Source organism: Euprymna scolopes, chromosome 7 (assembly GCF_053919585.1).
Source record: "Euprymna scolopes isolate OS-2025 chromosome 7, ASM5391958v1, whole genome shotgun sequence".
NCBI lineage: Eukaryota > Metazoa > Mollusca > Cephalopoda > Sepiida > Sepiolidae > Euprymna > Euprymna scolopes.
In genome coordinates, this window is record NC_136488.1 from 143,149,724 (window position 1) to 143,169,072 (window position 19,349).

The 19,349-nt window shown below is 47.6% G+C and overlaps 1 protein-coding gene across 5 annotated transcripts in view; it reads left to right on the plus strand.

Moving 5' to 3' along the window:
* LOC145280015 (tyrosine-protein kinase yes-like) overlaps positions 1–19,349 on the plus strand; it is a 414,499-nt gene that overhangs the window by 282,928 nt on the left and 112,222 nt on the right. For 3 of the 5 annotated variants that reach the window (XM_080131652.1, XM_080131654.1, XM_080131653.1), the window contains one exon: positions 9,162–9,371. In XM_080131652.1, coding sequence (XP_079987778.1) covers positions 9,221–9,371 — 151 coding nt within the window. In that variant the 5' untranslated portion in view covers positions 9,162–9,220. The remainder of the gene's footprint in view (positions 1–9,161; positions 9,372–19,349) is intronic. The other 2 variants (XM_080131655.1, XM_080131656.1) reach the window with 1 other exon arrangement.

Genomic DNA, 19,349 nt, shown 5'->3' on the forward strand with positions numbered 1-19,349 from the left:
CAGATGACCAGGAAGGTATATTTTAGTTTCACCTACGGCCCAAAAGAGCCATTTTTATTTTATTTATTTATTAAAATTTTTTTAATTTATTTATCAAAATTAATTTTTTTTTATTTATTTATTAAAATTAATTTTTTTTATTTATTTATTAAAATTAATTTTTTTTTATTTATTTATTAAAATTAATTTTTTTAAATTTATTTATTAAAATTAATTTTTTTTAATTTATTTATTAAATTTTTTTAATTTATTTATTAAAATTATTTTTTTTTAATTTATTTATTTATTAAATTTTTTTTTTCATTTATTTATTTATTAAATTTTTTTTTTCATTTATTTATTAAAATTAATTTTTTTTTATTTTTACATTGTCTTCACTGATCGGGAGATCCTATTTATTAAAAAGGAGGATAGAAGGTGATAACATTACGAAAATTAAATTAGTATATACTAATAATTTAATATTTCTAGTATATTATCATCTTCTATCCTCCTTTTTATTAAATAGGATCTCCTTATCGAATAATTTATAATCTGTAAACCTTGACACACATATGTATGTACATTAAAGGCACTACAGCATTAATATATACATTTTTTTTTTTTACTGTATAACTTTTTAAATCATACCTGGTACATATTCGTAGGAGATAATAAGAATCCTGTGATAGCGGTGAACAGTAGGAACTGAAACTTTTGATAATTTGTGGTATTTAGTTCTCTCCCATCGCAAGAACTGTGACACTAGGGTTTGGAAGGGGGGCACTCTGACCTGCAAAAAAAATGCCTAGACAGCCCCGTCGGCATTCCTTGGTAAGGGCACCTCAGGCGATCTTGAGTTGTAAGCCATGTTTAGTTTCAAAACAGTTTCCGGTGGTTAGTTGTTCTACGCAAGCCCTGGAGGTGAGTGTTTCAGTAGACAGTTCTTGAGTTGGAAGTCACGGAGCAAAAGATTCCTCCCGTGTTGACACTAAGAAGGTTGCTAAAGAAAAAGGTTTAATTTTTATGGAGCAATTCTGCTTTCTGATTGGTTGGTAGCAGAACGTGAATTAATTTGATTTGTCAGTTTCTAGCAGCATCGTTTATAAATAGAATCTCCCAACTGTGAGGGGGCCATACTCCCATGAATAGACAAAAATATTCCAACAGACGATTAGCAATAAATTAACGTCTCTAAGAGAAGGCAAAGCCTTGGAGGGTGGACTGCTTAGAACTGCACAGAACCAGCATTGTACCGCAATCAACAGGGATCAGATCATTAGAAAAATGCTCTTTGGCAGGGTTTCCCAAATTTCAGGACACCATGGAGCCCATAAGCAGGGCAAAGGTTTTTCACCGAGCACTAACGAAATAATTTCTAAAATAAATATGAAAAACATTTGAATTTTTAACATACTTGCCCATTAGTTCTCCCTGTTCGTGATTTTACTAGATTTTCGTGTTTAAAACCATTTTTTATTTTTGATTAATAAAACAATTGTTGCATTTTTTTGTTAATTTAGTTTTTTATTTTCTTTTTCATGAAACTCTTGACACCTGTAGTTATGTATCATATCTCTTTCCAGTAAAAAAAAAAAAAAAATTAAATATCTGAAGCCATTTAATTTTTCCATATAAAACATTTGGTCCTCTTTAGAAAAAAAAAAGTCTTCCTGAGCCCCTCAGTGTTACTCCTGGAGCCTCAGTTCCGTGGAGCCGTTTTGGGAAACCCTGCTCTATGGTATAGATGAGGTAAACTCAAATATTGAAATCCATATGTCTGTTTTGTTGAAACATTTACTGAGAATGGATTTTTTTTATGCAGACCAGAAATTTCAATTTATTATATTTGTCGTGTAACGGGGGGGGGGGGGATAGAATCTGTGGCGTGTATATTTCATTACGTGTAGCTTTTATACAAGTGCGTGTGTGTGACATGTATATGTGTGACAGACGTGTGGGTGCGTGTGTCTCTTTGTCTGTATCTATGTATGTAATCATAATACGCCTAGTGTCTATACATAGCAGTTTTCATGATGTTGTATCGTTTAAGTTAGTGTGTTGTACATATAACCAAACGTTGACCTTTTTTCTGCCCCTTGGCTTCGTCGTTTGTTGCTGCAAAGGGAATCACGTGCACAAAATAACAAGTTGCCTGGTTTTATTCTTTGAGTCTTGGCGGTTCCGATTCTTTCTTATCAGCTATTCTTCCCTCTTGTCTCTCTCCTCCCTCTTGTCTCTCTCCTCCCTCTTGTCTCTCTCCTCCCTCTTGTCTCTCTCCTCCCTCTTGTCTCTCTCCTCCCTCTTGTCTCTCTCCTCCCTCTTGTCTCTCTCCTCCCTCTTGTCCTTCTCCCTCCTTCCTCCTCTCTCCCTCATTCCTCCTCTCTCCTAACCTCTGTCTCCATCCTCTCTCCTCCTCTGTCTCCATCCTCTCTCCCTCCTCTGTCTCCATCCTCTCTCCCTCCTCTGTCTCCATCCTCTCTCCCTCCTCTGTCTCCATCCTCTCTCCCTCCTCTGTCTCCATCCTCTCTCCCTCCTCTGTCTCCATCCTCTCTCTCTCCTCTGTCTCCATCCTCTCTCCCTCCTCTGTCTCCATCCTCTCTCTCTCTCCTCTGTCTCCATCCTCTCTCTCTCTCTCTGTCTCCATCCTCTCTCTCTCTCCTCTGTCTCCATCCTCTCTCTCTCTCCTCTGTCTCCATCCTCTCTCTCTCTCCTCTGTCTCCATCCTCTCTCTCTCTCCTCTGTCTCCATCCTCTCTCTCTCTCTCTCTGTCTCCATCCTCTCTCTCTCTCCTCTGTCTCCATCCTCTCTCTCTCTCTCCTCTGTCTCCATCCTCTCTCTCTCCTCTGTCTCCATCCTCTCTCTCTCCTCTGTCTCCATCCTCTCTCTCTCCTCTGTCTCCATCCTCTCTCTCTCCTCTGTCTCCATCCTCTCTCTCTCCTCTGTCTCCATCCTCTCTCTCTCCTCTGTCTCCATCCTCTCTCTCTCCTCTGTCTCCATCCTCTCTCTCTCCTCTGTCTCCATCCTCTCTCTCTCTCTGTCTCCATCCTCTCTCTCTCCTCTGTCTCCATCCTCTCTCTCTCCTCTGTCTCCATCCTCTCTCTCTCCTCTGTCTCCATCCTCTCTCTCTCCTCTGTCTCCATCCTCTCTCTCTCCTCTGTCTCCATCCTCTCTCTCTCCTCTGTCTCCATCCTCTCTCTCTCTCCTCTGTCTCCATCCTCTCTCTCTCCTCTGTCTCCATCCTCTCTCTCTCTCCTCTGTCTCCATCCTCTCTCTCTCTCCTCTGTCTCCATCCTCTCTCTCTCTCCTCTGTCTCCATCCTCTCTCTCTCTCTCTGTCTCCATCCTCTCTCTCTCCTCTGTCTCCATCCTCTCTCTCTCTCCTCTGTCTCCATCCTCTCTCTCTCCTCTGTCTCCATCCTCTCTCTCTCCTCTGTCTCCATCCTCTCTCTCTCCTCTGTCTCCATCCTCTCTCTCTCCTCTGTCTCCATCCTCTCTCTCTCCTCTGTCTCCATCCTCTCTCTCTCCTCTGTCTCCATCCTCTCTCTCTCCTCTGTCTCCATCCTCTCTCTCTCCTCTGTCTCCATCCTCTCTCTCTCCTCTGTCTCCATCCTCTCTCTCTCCTCTGTCTCCATCCTCTCTCTCTCCTCTGTCTCCATCCTCTCTCTCTCCTCTGTCTCCATCCTCTCTCTCTCCTCTGTCTCCATCCTCTCTCTCTCCTCTGTCTCCATCCTCTCTCTCTCCTCTGTCTCCATCCTCTCTCTCTCCTCTGTCTCCCTCCTCTCTCTCTCTCCTCTGTCTCCCTCCTCTCTCTCTCTCCCTCTGTCTCCCTCCTCTCTCTCTCTCCTCTGTCTCCCTCCCTCCTCTCTCTCCTCTGTCTCCATCCTCTCTCTCTCTCCTCTGTCTCCATCCTCTCTCTCTCTCCTCTGTCTCCATCCTCTCTCTCTCTCCCTCTGTCTCCATCCTCTCTCTCTCTCCTCTGTCTCCATCCTCTCTCTCTCTCCTCTGTCTCCATCCTCTCTCTCTCTCCTCTGTCTCCATCCTCTCTCTCTCTCCTCTGTCTCCATCCTCTCTCTCTCTCCTCTGTCTCCATCCTCTCTCTCTCTCCTCTGTCTCCATCCTCTCTCTCTCTCCTCTGTCTCCATCCTCTCTCTCTCTCCTCTGTCTCCATCCTCTCTCTCTCTCCTCTGTCTCCATCCGCTCTCTCTCTCCTCTGTCTCCATCCGCTCTCTCTCTCCTCTGTCTCCATCCGCTCTCTCTCTCCTCTGTCTCCATCCGCTCTCTCTCTCCTCTGTCTCCATCCTCTCTCTCTCTCCTCTGTCTCCATCCTCTCTCTCTCTCCTCTGTCTCCATCCTCTCTCTCTCTCCTCTGTCTCCATCCTCTCTCTCTCTCCTCTGTCTCCATCCTCTCTCTCTCTCCTCTGTCTCCATCCTCTCTCTCTCTCCTCTGTCTCCATCCTCTCTCTCTCTCCTCTGTCTCCATCCTCTCTCTTCTCCTCTGTCTCCATCCTTCTCTCTCTCTCCTCTGTCTCCATCCTCTCTCTCTCTCCTCTGTCTCCATCCTCTCTCTCTCTCCTCTGTCTCCATCCTCTCTCTCTCTCCTCTGTCTCCATCCTCTCTCTCTCTCCTCTGTCTCCATCCTCTCTCTCTCTCCTCTGTCTCCATCCTCTCTCTCTCTCCTCTGTCTCCATCCTCTCTCTCTCTCTCTGTCTCCATCCTCTCTCTCTCTCCTCTGTCTCCATCCTCTCTCTCTCTCCTCTGTCTCCATCCTCTCTCTCTCTCCTCTGTCTCCATCCTCTCTCTCTCTCCTCTGTCTCCATCCTCTCTCTCTCTCCTCTGTCTCCATCCTCTCTCTCTCCTCTGTCTCCATCCTCTCTCTCTCTCCTCTGTCTCCATCCTCTCTCTCTCTCCTCTGTCTCCATCCTCTCTCTCTCTCCTCTGTCTCCATCCTCTCTCTCTCTCCTCTGTCTCCATCCTCTCTCTCTCCTCTGTCTCCATCCTCTCTCTCTCTCCTCTGTCTCCATCCTCTCTCTCTCTCTCTGTCTCCATCTCTCCTCTGTCTCCATCCTCTCTCTCTCCTCTGTCTCCATCCTCTCTCTCTCCTCTGTCTCCATCCTCTCTCTCTCCTCTGTCTCCATCCTCTCTCTCTCTCCTCTGTCTCCATCCTCTCTCTCTCTCCTCTGTCTCCATCCTCTCTCTCTCTCCTCTGTCTCCATCCTCTCTCTCTCTCTGTCTCCATCCTCTCTCTCTCTCTCCTCTGTCTCCATCCTCTCTCTCTCTCCTCTGTCTCCATCCTCTCTCTCTCTCCTCTGTCTCCATCTCTCTCTCCTCTGTCTCCATCCTCTCTCTCTCTCCTCTGTCTCCATCCTCTCTCTCTCTCTCCTCTGTCTCCATCCTCTCTCTCTCTCCTCTGTCTCCATCCTCTCTCTCTCTCCTCTGTCTCCATCCTCTCTCTCTCTCCTCTGTCTCCATCCTCTCTCTCTCCTCTGTCTCCATCCTCTCTCTCTCCTCTGTCTCCATCCTCTCTCTCTCTCCTCTGTCTCCATCCTCTCTCTCTCTCCTCTGTCTCCATCCTCTCTCTCTCCTCTGTCTCCATCCTCTCTCTCTCCTCTGTCTCCATCCTCTCTCTCTCTCCTCTGTCTCCATCCTCTCTCTCTCCTCTGTCTCCATCCTCTCTCTCTCTCCTCTGTCTCCATCCTCTCTCTCTCTCCTCTGTCTCCATCCTCTCTCTCTCTCTCTGTCTCCATCCTCTCTCTCTCTCCTCTGTCTCCATCCTCTCTCTCCTCTGTCTCCATCCTCTCTCTCTCTCCTCTGTCTCCATCCTCTCTCTCTCTCCTCTGTCTCCATCCTCTCTCTCTCTCTCCTCTGTCTCCATCCTCTCTCTCTCTCTCCTCTGTCTCCATCCTCTCTCTCTCTCTCCTCTGTCTCCATCCTCTCTCTCTCTCTCCTCTGTCTCCATCCTCTCTCTCTCTCCTCTGTCTCCATCCTCTCTCTCTCTCCTCTGTCTCCATCCTCTCTCTCTCTCCTCTGTCTCCATCCTCTCTCTCTCTCTCCTCTGTCTCCATCCTCTCTCTCTCTCCTCTGTCTCCATCCTCTCTCTCTCTCTCCTCTGTCTCCATCCTCTCTCTCTCTCTCCTCTGTCTCCATCTCTCTCTCTCTCTCCTCTGTCTCCATCCTCTCTCTCTCTCCCTCTGTCTCCATCCTCTCTCTCTCTCTCCCCGCTGTCTCCATCCTCTCTCTCTCTCTCCCCGCTGTCTCCATCCTCTCTCTCTCTCTCCCCGCTGTCTCCATCCTCTCTCTCTCTCTCCCCGCTGTCTCCATCCTCTCTCTCTCTCTCCCCGCTGTCTCCATCCTCTCTCTCTCTCTCCTCTGTCTCCATCCTCTCTCTCTCTCCGCTGTCTCCATCCTCTCTCTCTCTCCGCTGTCTCCATCCTCTCTCTCTCTCCGCTGTCTCCATCCTCTCTCTCTCTCTCCGCTGTCTCCATCCTCTCTCTCTCTCTCCGCTGTCTCCATCCTCTCTCTCTCTCTCCTCTGTCTCCATCCTCTCTGTCTCCATCCTCTCTCTCTCTCCTCTGTCTCCATCCTCTCTGTCTCCATCCTCTCTCTCTCTCCTCTGTCTCCATCCTCTCTCTCTCTCCTCTGTCTCCATCCTCTCTCTCTCTCCTCTGTCTCCATCCTCTCTCTCTCTCCTCTGTCTCCATCCTCTCTCTCTCTCCTCTGTCTCCATCCTCTCTCTCTCTCCTCTGTCTCCATCCTCTCTCTCTCTCCTCTGTCTCCATCCTCTCTCTCTCTCCTCTGTCTCCATCCTCTCTCTCTCTCCTCTGTCTCCATCCTCTCTCTCTCTCCTCTGTCTCCATCCTCTCTCTCTCTCCTCTGTCTCCATCCTCTCTCTCTCTCCTCTGTCTCCATCCTCTCTCTCTCTCCTCTGTCTCCATCCTCTCTCTCTCTCCTCTGTCTCCATCCTCTCTCTCTCTCCTCTGTCTCCATCCTCTCTCTCTCTCCTCTGTCTCCATCCTCTCTCTCTCTCCTCTGTCTCCATCCTCTCTCTCTCTCCTCTGTCTCCATCCTCTCTCTCTCTCCTCTGTCTCCATCCTCTCTCTCTCTCCTCTGTCTCCATCCTCTCTCTCTCTCCTCTGTCTCCATCCTCTCTCTCTCTCCCGCTGTCTCCATCCTCTCTCTCTCCGCTGTCTCCATCCTCTCTCTCTCCGCTGTCTCCATCCTCTCTCTCTCTCCGCTGTCTCCATCCTCTCTCTCTCCGCTGTCTCCATCCTCTCTCTCTCTCCCCGCTGTCTCCATCCTCTCTCTCTCTCCCCGCTGTCTCCATCCTCTCTCTCTCTCTCCCGCTGTCTCCATCCTCTCTCTCTCTCTCCCCGCTGTCTCCATCCTCTCTCTCTCTCCCCCGCTGTCTCCATCCTCTCTCTCTCTCTCCCCGCTGTCTCCATCCTCTCTCTCTCTCTCCCCGCTGTCTCCATCCTCTCTCTCTCTCTCCCCGCTGTCTCCATCCTCTCTCTCTCTCTCCCCGCTGTCTCCATCCTCTCTCTCTCTCTCCCCGCTGTCTCCATCCTCTCTCTCTCTCTCCCCGCTGTCTCCATCCTCTCTCTCTCTCTCCCCGCTGTCTCCATCCTCTCTCTCTCTCTCCCCGCTGTCTCCATCCTCTCTCTCTCTCTCCCCGCTGTCTCCATCCTCTCTCTCTCTCTCCCCGCTGTCTCCATCCTCTCTCTCTCTCTCCCCGCTGTCTCCATCCTCTCTCTCTCTCTCCCCGCTGTCTCCATCCTCTCTCTCTCTCTCCCCGCTGTCTCCATCCTCTCTCTCTCTCTCCCCGCTGTCTCCATCCTCTCTCTCTCTCTCCCCGCTGTCTCCATCCTCTCTCTCTCTCTCCCCGCTGTCTCCATCCTCTCTCTCTCTCTCCCCGCTGTCTCCATCCTCTCTCTCTCTCTCCCGCTGTCTCCATCCTCTCTCTCTCTCTCCCCGCTGTCTCCATCCTCTCTCTCTCTCTCCCCGCTGTCTCCATCCTCTCTCTCTCTCTCCCCGCTGTCTCCATCCTCTCTCTCTCTCTCCCCGCTGTCTCCATCCTCTCTCTCTCTCTCCCCGCTGTCTCCATCCTCTCTCTCTCTCTCCCGCTGTCTCCATCCTCTCTCTCTCTCTCCCCGCTGTCTCCATCCTCTCTCTCTCTCTCCCCCGCTGTCTCCATCCTCTCTCTCTCTCTCTCCCGCTGTCTCCATCCTCTCTCTCTCTCTCTCCGCTGTCTCCATCCTCTCTCTCTCTCTCTCCGCTGTCTCTCTCTCCCTCTCTCCGCTGTCTCTCTCTCTCTCCGCTGTCTCTCTCTCTCTCCGCTGTCTCTCTCTCTCTCCGCTGTCTCTCTCTCTCTCCGCTGTCTCTCTCTCTCTCCGCTGTCTCTCTCTCTCTCCGCTGTCTCTCTCTCTCTCCGCTGTCTCTCTCTCTCTCCGCTGTCTCTCTCTCTCTCTCTCCGCTGTCTCTCTCTCTCTCTCTCTCTCCGCTGTCTCTCTCTCTCTCTCTCTCTCCGCTGTCTTTCTCTCTCTCTCTCTCTCCGCTGTCTCTCTCTCTCTCTCTCTCCGCTGTCTCTCTCTCTCTCTCTCTCTCCGCTGTCTCTCTCTCTCTCTCTCTCCGCTGTCTCTCTCTCTCTCTCCTCCGCTGTCTCTCCTCCTCTCTCCCTCCTCTCTCTCTCCCTCCTCTCTCTCTCTCTCTCTCCCTCCTCTCTCTCTCTCTCCCTCCTCTCTCTCTCTCCTCCTTCCCCTCCCTCTCTCTCCCTCCTTCCCCTCCCCTCTCTCTCCCTCCTTCCCCTCCCCTCCTCTCTCTCTCTCTCCTTCCCCTCCCCTCCTCTCTCTCTCTCCTGCTCTGTCCAGAATCGGAAACCAGACCGACTTGCATTTGAGAGACAAGATATCTTCCTCTCTTTTTTAAAAATTCTTTCTCTTTCTTTTTTTTCAACATTCTTTCTCACATGTACCCGGTTGATCTATTCCAGGTTCTATCGTCAACCCCAGCTACTGAGTTTGACATACATCAGCAACTTAACCCTTGAACTCTTCTTGCACTAACCAACCTTCACAGCAAAATCACAATTTTTAACATTCCAGTATAACCCGAGATAGATTACATAACATATCTACAATGCATTTCCATTGATTTGATTTTCTTTTTTTTTTTTCTTTCTTTTTTTAGGCTACCTAAACTGGTACTTCCTCAGACACCATTTCTGCATCTCATTCCCACCACACAAAATGGGAGGTTGTATCAAGAAACCAGAACCACAAACCGTGATAGAGGTCAATGGCGGGAATGGCACCACCATCGATGGAATGCAGCCGCAATCAGGAATTACATCTCCACGTAGGGATCTTCCCCCTGTTCCTATTGTGCCTAGCCGCCCAGGTGAGCACCCGCGCTGCTAATCTCACCACCTGTTTCTTGTTTTTTTTTTATTATTTTTTTTTAATAAGAGTTGAAAGATTCATGGAAAGTCAGATTGTAAGAAATGACACTCCAATTTCAATTCTAGTACATTTTTTTTTTATCAAGAATAGATGCCTAGAAGTAGAATAGCCCATCAATATTTAGATATTTGGGGCTTTATTATTCCTGGTTTTATATATGAGAGTTGTTCCAAAAGTAACGCCTCCTTTTTTTTTTTTTTTTTTTTTTTTTTACTCAGAGGCTACTGGCTGTTGTAGTTATGTTGCATGATGTTCTAAAATTACATTTAAATAATAATTTTCGATTGTGCGGAGTTTCTTTTTACCTTCTCGATTTGAAGTTAATTTTTTAAATAGACGTGAACACTAAAATACTTCAATTAAAAATCAAATATGAACAGGTAAAATTATAGAGTAATAAAAGGTGAATCAAATGAGGTATAGGTTGTTTAAACCGTTATATTCAGTTTAGCTTAAATTTGCGGGGTTTTTTTTAAATGACAAGTGCGGACTTTCTTTTTGGTACCACTGTATACACACACACACACACACGTGTGTGTGTGTGTGTGTGTGTGTGTGTGTGTATACACAATGGGGAAAAATATACTTATTCAATTATATTTCACCTTTTCTTTATACGAATCCTTTTATTTCTGAAGCTCAATGTAACTACAGAGCATATACAAATACAAACTCATCAACCTTAAAAGAAAATAAAGGAATATGGGCATGATTACAAAATCAAAAAATCAGAAGAGAAGTTGCAATTGTGTTTTCTTTTAGTTACGCCATCTTTGAATCAGGAAGATTTAAAGATGGATTAACTAAAAGAAAACACAATTGCAACTTCTCTTCCGATTTTTCGATTTTGTAATCATGCCCATATTCCTTTATTTTCTTTTAAAGTTGATGAGTTCCTATTCTTCTGATGGGTTAAGGGCAGAATAAATTTTAAATTAATTGATACAAATAATTATATGAATGATTCTGCGCTACAAATAGGTGCTCTCAAAAATTGAACATTTTAACATGCTTAAAGAAATAAATGATAAGATGGACAACATCTTAGAATTTGAAATATAAACCTTTTATATATATATATATATATATATATATATATATATATACTGAAAACACTCCAGATAAGGCATGAAACCACTTGATTTAAGAAGCTAAAAAAAAATTACATTAAAGTTAAAAACTAATGAACAATAAGTATTAGATCGATAGATTCTGGCTCAGGAAACAGTTCTTCCCCCTTTGTCAGAAACATCACTCATGAAATGTGTGGACTAACAGACAAAATAAGATTTAGATTAAAGATTAGCATAACTTGAATTTATCTGATGAGTTATTCCACGTTTACCGAAATCAAACTCCTCTGCTTTTTAGTAGAATTTTTTTTTTTTTTTTAATATTTTTATTTATTTATTACTTTTTTGGACCAAAAGAAAAATGGATTTTCACTTCGATCTAAAAACCTCTCATAGATACGAGTTCTTCACTTATTGATCAAAATACACTTTTTTTTTTTAAATAAGAAAAATCTGATTTCTGTGAAATCACGATATCCTTACCTCCTTATTTATTTATTTATTTATTGGAGCTATATGTCAGGATTTTATTTCTCTTTTTCTGTGTGTTCTCTTTAAAAAGTGAAAATGTTAATTTTGTCCTGAAGGCCAAAACTTTGAATGATTCATGATTGGAGTAGGGAATTAGATCACGTTTATTTTCATTAAAGAATGACTTCCTGTCCCTCCCCCCCCCCCATATATGCACTAGATGTCTTTCTCTATATTCTAACTTTATTAGTTAAAATTGCTTGGAGTTGTTTGAGGAAAATCACTGACACAAAGAACAAAAAAATAAATACAACAAAACCAAGCACTCTGTTCAGCATTGCCATTTGAGATATTTATGTTCATTTTAGGAAAAACTCCAGAGTTAAAAAAAAAAAAAAATTAATCCTATTTAAACAAATAATCTAATTATGAAATTAAATCCACCAAAATGCATTTCATTTTCATTTTAAACAAGTCTGACAAATTAAATTTTTGTTAATAATTGAAATAAAAAAGATAGATGAATAAATTTGTGACCATAAAAAATTCGCAAAACTTTTAATAGAAATTCATTTAAACTGGTTTTAAAATTCTTAGTAAAAACTTACAAATTAGAAGATGTAAAATCTTGAAATAATAATCTAATGTATAAAGAGGTACCGCCCGTGTGTTTGTCCAGCTAAAAGTTAAACACTAAACAAAGAGAAATAAAGTTTGTATTTTCTGAATTTACGAACTTTCAGATAAATAATTCTTAGCAAAAGCTTATGAATTAAAAGATGTAAAGTCTGGTATTCATTTTATAATAAAGATGAAAATTACATTCTCTGTCTTTCTCGTGCCTTCCCTTCCTCTCCCTCTCTCTCTCTCTCTCTCTCTCTCTCTCTCCCTCGCCTTCCCTCCTCTCTCTCTCTCCCTCGCCTTCCTCCTCCTCTCGCTCTCTCCTCGCCTTCCTCCTCCTCTCTCTCTCTCTCCCTCGCCTTCCTCCTCCTCTCTCTCTCCCTCGCCTTCCTCCTCCTCTCTCTCTCTCCTCGCCTTCCTCCTCCTCTCTCTCTCCCCTCGCCTTCCTCCTCTCTCTCTCTCTCCCTCGCCTTCCCTCCTCTCTTTCTCTCCCTCGCCTTCCCTCCTCTCTTTCTCTCCCTCGCCTTCCCTCCTCTCTTTCTCTCCCTCGCCTTCCCTCCTCTCTTTCTCTCCCTCGCCTTCCCTCCTCTCTTTCTCTCCCTCGCCTTCCCTCCTCTCTTTCTCTCCCTCGCCTTCCCTCCTCTCTTTCTCTCCCTCGCCTTCCCTCCTCTCTTTCTCTCCCTCGCCTTCCCTCCTCTCTTTCTCTCCCTCGCCTTCCCTCCTCTCTTTCTCTCCCTCGCCTTCCCTCCTCTCTTTCTCTCCCTCGCCTTCCCTCCTCTCTTTCTCTCCCTCGCCTTCCCTCCTCTCTTTCTCTCCTCGCCTTCCCTCCTCTCTTTCTCTCCCTCGCCTTCCCTCCTCTCTTTCTCTCCCTCGCCTTCCCTCCTCTCTTTCTCTCCCTCGCCTTCCCTCCTCTCTTTCTCTCCCTCGCCTTCCCTCCTCTCTTTCTCTCCCTCGCCTTCCCTCCTCTCTTTCTCTCCCTCGCCTTCCCTCCTCTCTTTCTCTCCCTCTCTTGCCTTCCCTCCTCTCTTTCTCTCCCTCGCCTTCCCTCCTCTCTTTCTCTCCTCTGCCTTTCCCTCCTCTCTTTCTCTCTCTCTTGCCTTTCCTCCTCTCTTTCTCTCTCTCTTGCCTTTCCTCCTCTCTTTCTCTCTCTCTTGCCTTTCCTCCTCTCTTTCTCTCTCTCTTGCCTTTCCTCCTCTCTTTCTCTCTCTCTTGCCTTTCCTCCTCTCTTTCTCTCTCTCTTGCCTTTCCTCCTCTCTTTCTCTCTCTCTTGCCTTTCCTCCTCTCTTTCTCTCTCTCTTGCCTTTCCTCCTCTCTTTCTCTCTCTCTTGCCTTTCCTCCTCTCTTCTCTCTCTTGCCTTTCCTCCTCTCTTTCTCTCTCTTGCCTTTCCTCCTCTCTTTCTCTCTCTTGCCTTTCCTCTTCTTTTTCTCTCTCTTGCCTTTCCTCCTCTTTTTCTCTCTCTTGCCTTTCCTCCTCTTTTTCTCTCTCTTGCCTTTCCTCCTCTTTTTCTCTCTCTTGCCTTTCCTCCTCTTTTTCTCTCTCTTGCCTTTCCTCCTCTTTTTCTCTCTCTTGCCTTTCCTCCTCTTTTTCTCTCTCTTGCCTTTCCTCCTCTTTTTCTCTCTCTTGCCTTTCCTCCTCTTTTTCTCTCTCTCTGCCTTTCCTCCTCTCTTTCTCTCTCTCTTGCCTTTCCTCCTCTCTTTCTCTCTCTCTTGCCTTTCCTCCTCTCTTTCTCTCTCTCTTGCCTTTCCTCCTCTCTTTCTCTCTCTCTTGCCTTTCCTCCTCTCTTTCTCTCTCTCTTGCCTTTCCTCCTCTCTTTCTCTCTCTCTTGCCTTTCCTCCTCTCTTTCTCTCTCTCTTGCCTTTCCTCCTCTCTTTCTCTCTCTCTTGCCTTTCCTCCTCTCTTTCTCTCTCTCTTGCCTTTCCTCCTCTCTTTCTCTCTCTCTTGCCTTTCCTCCTCTCTTTCTCTCTCTCTTGCCTTTCCTCCTCTCTTTCTCTCTCTCTTGCCTTTCCTCCTCTCTTTCTCTCTTTCTTGCCTTTTCTCCTCTCTTTCTCTCTTTCTTGCCTTTTCTCCTCTTTCTCTCTCTCTTGCCTTTCCCCCTCTTCTCTCTCTCTTGCCTTTCCTCTTCTCTCTCTCTCTTGCCTTTCCTCTTCTCTCTCTCTCTTGCCTTTCCTCTTCTCTCTCTCTCTTGCCTTTCCTCTTCTCTCTCTCTCTTGCCTTTCCTCTTCTCTCTCTCTCTTGCCTTTCCTCTTCTCTCTCTCTCTTGCCTTTCCTCTTCTCTCTCTCTCTTGCCTTTCCTCTTCTCTCTCTCTCTTGCCTTTCCTCTTCTCTCTCTCACTTGCCTTTCCTCCTCTCTCTCTCTCTCTCTTGCCTTTCCTCCTCTCTCTCTCTCTCTTGCCTTTCCTCCTCTCTCTCTCTCTCTCGCCTTTCCTCCTCTCTCTCTCTCTCTCTCTCGCCTTTCCTCCTCTCTCTCTCGCCTTTCCTCCTCTCTCTCTCTCGCCTTTCCTCCTCTCTCTCTCTCTCTCTCGCCTTTCCTCCTCTCTCTCTCTCGCCTTTCCTCCTCTCTCTCTCTCGCCTTTCCTCCTCTCTCTCTCTCGCCTTTCCTCCTCTCTCTCTCTCGCCTTTCCTCCTCTCTCTCTCTCGCCTTTCCTCCTCTCTCTCTCTCTCTCTCTCTCTCGCCTTTTCTCCTCTCTCTTTCTCTCTCGCCTTTTCTCCTCTCTCTCTCTCTCTCTCGCCTTTTCTCCTCTCTATCTCTTGCCTTTCCTCCCCTCTCTCTCTTGCCTTTCCTCCTCTCTCTCTCTTGCCTTTCCTCCTCTCTCTCTCTTGCCTTTCCTCCTCTCTCTCTCTTGCCTTTCCTCCTCTCTCTCTCTTGCCTTTCCTCCTCTCTCTCTCTTGCCTTTCCTCCTCTCTCTCTCTCTTGCCTTTCCTCCTCTCTCTCTCTTGCCTTTCCTCCTCTCTCTCTCTTGCCTTTCCTCCTCTCTCTCTCTTGCCTTTCCTCCTCTCTCTCTCTTGCCTTACCTCCTCTCTCTCTCTCTTGCCTTTCCTCCTCTCTCTTGCCTTTCCTCCTCTCTCTTGCCTTTCCTCCTCTCTCTCTCTTGCCTTTCCTCCTCTCTCTCTCTCTTGCCTCTCCTCCTCTCTCTCTCTTGCCTCTCCTCCTCTCTCTCTCTCTTGCCTCTCCTCCTCTCTCTCTCTCTTGCCTCTCCTCCTCTCTCTCTCTCTCGCCTTTCCTCCTCTCTCTCTCTCTCTCGCCTTTCCTCCTCTCTCTCTCTCTCTCGCCTTTCCTCCTCTCTCTCTCTCTCTCGCCTTTCCTCCTCTCTCTCTCTCTCTCTCTCGCCTTTCCTCCTCTCTCTCTCTCTCGCCTTTCCTCCTCTCTCTCTCTCTCGCCTTTCCTCCTCTCTCTCTCTCTCGCCTTTCCTCCTCTCTCTCTCTCTCTCTCTCGCCTTTCCTCCTCTCTCTCTCTCTCGCCTTTCCTCCTCTCTCTCTCTCTCTCTCTCTCTCTCTCTCTCGCCTTTCCTCCTCTCTCTCTCTCGCCTTTCCTCCTCTCTCTCTCTCGCCTTTCCTCCTCTCTCTCTCTCGCCTTTCCTCCTCTCTCTCTCTCGCCTTTCCTCCTCTCTCTCGCCTTTCCTCCTCTCTCTCGCCTTTCCTCCTCTCTCTCGCCTTTCCTCCTCTCTCTCGCCTTTCCTCCTCTCTCTCGCCTTTCCTCCTCTCTCTCTCTCTCTCGCCTTTCCTCCTCTCTCTCTCTCTCTCTCTCGCCTTTCCTCCTCTCTCTCTCTCGCCTTTCCTCTTCTCTCTCTCTCTCGCCTTTCCTCCTCCTCTCTCTCTCGCCTTTCCTCCTCTCTCTCTCTCTCGCCTTTCCTCCTCTCTCTCTCTCTCGCCTTTCCTCCTCTCTCTCTCTCTCGCCTTTCCTCCTCTCTCTCTCTCGCCTTTCCTCCTCTCTCTCTCGCGCCTTTCCTCCTCTCTCTCTCTCTCGCCTTTCCTCCTCTCTCTCTCTCTCGCCTTTCCTCCTCTCTCTCTCTCGCCTTTCCTCCTCTCTCTCTCTCTCGCCTTTCCTCCTCCCTCTCTCTCTCGCCTTTCCTCCTCCCTCTCTCTCTCGCCTTTCCTCCTCTCTCTCTCTCTCTCGCCTTTCCTCCTCTCTCTCTCTCTCGCCTTTCCTCCTCTCTCTCTCTCTCGCCTTTCCTCCTTTCTCTCTCTCGCCTTTCCTCCTCTCTCTCTCTCGCCTTTCCTCCTCTCTCTCTCTCGCCTTTCCTCCTCTCTCTCTCTCGCCTTTCCTCCTCTCTCTCTCTCGCCTTTCCTCCTCTCTCTCTCTCGCCTTTCCTCCTCTCTCTCTCTCGCCTTTCCTCCTCTCTCTCTCTCGCCTTTCCTCCTCTCTCTCTCTCTCGCCTTTCCTCCTCTCTCTCTCTCTCGCCTTTCCTCCTCTCTCTCTCTCTCGCCTTTCCTCCTCTCTCTCTCTCTCGCCTTTCCTCCTCTCTCTCTCTCTCGCCTTTCCTCCTCTCTCTCTCTCTCGCCTTTCCTCCTCTCTCTCTCTCTCTCGCCTTTCCTCCTCTCTCTCTCTCTCGCCTTTCCTCCTCTCTCTCTCTCTCGCCTTTCCTCCTCTCTCTCTCTCTCTCGCCTTTCCTCCTCTCTCTCTCTCTCTCGCCTTTCCTCCTCTCTCTCTCTCTCGCCTTTCCTCCTCTCTCTCTCTCTCTCGCCTTTCCTCCTCTCTCTCTCTCTCTCGCCTTTCCTCCTCTCTCTCTCTCTCGCCTTTCCTCCTCTCTCTCTCTCTCGCCTTTCCTCCTCTCTCTCTCTCTCTCGCCTTTCCTCCTCTCTCTCTCTCTCTCGCCTTTCCTCCTCTCTCTCTCTCTCTCGCCTTTCCTCCTCTCTCTCTCTCTCTCGCCTTTCCTCCTCTCTCTCTCTCTCTCGCCTTTCCTCCTCTCTCTCTCTCTCTCGCCTTTCCTCCTCTCTCTCTCTCTCTCGCCTTTCCTCCTCTCTCTCTCTCTCTCGCCTTTCCTCCTCTCTCTCTCTCTCTCGCCTTTCCTCCTCTCTCTCTCTCTCTCGCCTTTCCTCCTCTCTCTCTCTCTCGCCTTTCCTCCTCTCTCTCTCTCTCGCCTTTCCTCCTCTCTCTCTCTCTCGCCTTTCCTCCTCTCTCTCTCTCTCGCCTTTCCTCCTCTCTCTCTCTCTCGCCTTTCCTCCTCTCTCTCTCTCGCCTTTCCTCCTCTCTCTCTCTCGCCTTTCCTCCTCTCTCTCTCTCTCGCCTTTCCTCCTCTCTCTCTCTCTCGCCTTTCCTCCTCTCTCTCTCTCTCGCCTTTCCTCCTCTCTCTCTCTCTCGCCTTTCCTCCTCTCTCTCTCTCGCCTTTCCTCCTCTCTCTCTCTCTCGCCTTTCCTCCTCTCTCTCTCTCTCGCCTTTCCTCCTCTCTCTCTCTCTCGCCTTTCCTCCTCTCTCTCTCTCTCGCCTTTCCTCCTCTCTCTCTCTCTCGCCTTTCCTCCTCTCTCTCTCTCTCGCCTTTCCTCCTCTCTCTCTCTCTCGCCTTTCCTCCTCTCTCTCTCTCTCGCCTTTCCTCCTCTCTCTCTCTCTCGCCTTTCCTCCTCTCTCTCTCTCTCGCCTTTCCTCCTCTCTCTCTCTCTCGCCTTTCCTCCTCTCTCTCTCTCTCGCCTTTCCTCCTCTCTCTCTCTCTCTCGCCTTTCCTCCTCTCTCTCTCTCTCTCGCCTTTCCTCTTCTCTCTCTCTCTCTCTCGCCTTTCCTCCTCTCTCTTTCTCTCTCGCCTTTCCTCCTCTCTCTTTCTCTCTCGCCTTTCCTCCTCTCTCTCTCTCTCGCCTTTCCTCCTCTCTCTCTCTCTCGCCTTTCCTCCTCTCTCTCTCTCTCGCCTTTCCTCCTCTTTCTCTCTCGCCTTTCCTCCTCTTTCTCTCTCGCCTTTCCTCCTCTTTCTCTCTCGCCTTTCCTCCTCTTTCTCTCTCGCCTTTCCTCCTCTTTCTCTCTCGCCTTTCCTCCTCTTTCTCTCTCGCCTTTCCTCCTCTTTCTCTCTCGCCTTTCCTCCTCTTTCTCTCTCGCCTTTCCTCCTCTTTCTCTCTCGCCTTTCCTCCTCTTTCTCTCTCGCCTTTCCTCCTCTTTCTCTCTCGCCTTTCCTCCTCTTTCTCTCTCGCCTTTCCTCCTCTTTCTCTCTCGCCTTTCCTCCTCTTTCTCTCTCGCCTTTCCTCCTCTTTCTCTCTCGCCTTTCCTCCTCTTTCTCTCTCGCCTTTCCTCCTCTTTCTCTCTCGCCTTTCCTCCTCTTTCTCTCTCGCCTTTCCTCCTCTTTCTCTCTCGCCTTTCCTCCTCTTTCTCTCTCGCCTTTCCTCCTCTTTCTCTCTCGCCTTTCCTCCTCTTTCTCTCTCGCCTTTCCTCCTCTTTCTCTCTCGCCTTTCCTCCTCTTTCTCTCTCGCCTTTCCTCCTCTTTCTCTCTCGCCTTTCCTCCTCTTTCTCTCTCGCCTTTCCTCCTCTTTCTCTCTCGCCTTTCCTCCTCTTTCTCTCTCGCCTTTCCTCCTCTTTCTCTCTCGCCTTTCCTCCTCTTTCTCTCTCGCCTTTCCTCCTCTTTCTCTCTCGCCTTTCCTCCTCTTTCTCTCTCGCCTTTCCTCCTCTTTCTCTCTCGCCATTCCTCCTCTTTCTCTCTCGCCATTCCTCCTCTTTCTCTCTCGCTTTTCCTCCTCTTTCTCTCTCGCCTTTCCTCCTCTTTCTCTCTCGCCTTTCCTCCTCTTTCTCTCTCGCCTTTCCTCCTCTTTCTCTCTCGCCTTTCCTCCTCTTTCTCTCTCGCCTTTCCTCCTCTTTCTCTCTCGCCTTTCCTCCTCTTTCTCTCTCGCCTTTCCTCCTCTCTCTCTCTCTCGCCTTTCCTCCTCTCTCTCTCTCGCCTTTCCTCCTCTCTCTCTCTCGCCTTTCCTCCTCTCTCTCTCTCGCCTTTCTCTCGCCTTTCCTCCTCTCTCTCTCTCGCCTTTCCTCCTCTCTCTCTCTCTCTCTCTCTCTCTTGCCTTTCCTCCTCTCTCTCTCTTGCCTTTCCTCCTCTCTCTCTCTTGCCTTTCCTCCTCTCTCTCTCTCTCTTGCCTTTCCTCCTCTCTCTCTCTCTCTTGCCTTTCCTCCTCTCTCTCTCTCTTGCCTTTCCTCCTCTCTCTCTCTCTCTTGCCTTTCCTCCTCTCTCTCTCTCTCTCTCTCTTTGCCTTTCCTCCTCTCTCTCTCTCTCTCTCTTGCCTCTCCTCCTCTCTCTCTCTCTCTCTCTCTCTCTCTCTCTCTCTCTCTCACAGGGAACTCATTCATATGTAATATATTGATGTTGGCATTCTGTAGATGTTCAGTGGAAATGGAGATGCTCTGATATTATTGTAGCCTTTTTGTCAAAACTGCAAAACCTAGCACGAATGCTAACATGAAGCTAAGCTAATATGAATGCCTGGCAAAGCCTGGTCATAAAGTACACTTAAATATGATATTTTAATTCTTGCATATTTCGTATATATTATTATAGAGTTAATGTTCTAACAATTTCTATATGTTATAAAATTGCAATTTCAAAAATAAAAAATAAATTTATCCATATGACTTGGGTGCATTAGCTTGAATTGAAACTGAAATCAAAACTTATGAAAATATATATATATATATATATATATATATATATATATATATATAAACTTGAGTTCCTTCAGCCATAATCGAAACTGAAACCAAAACTTGTGAAGAATTCTTGGTAAAATTATTTATGACAAGAAATGGAAGTACATAAAAATTAAATGACCCGGATGTAAGCTTGACACAGAA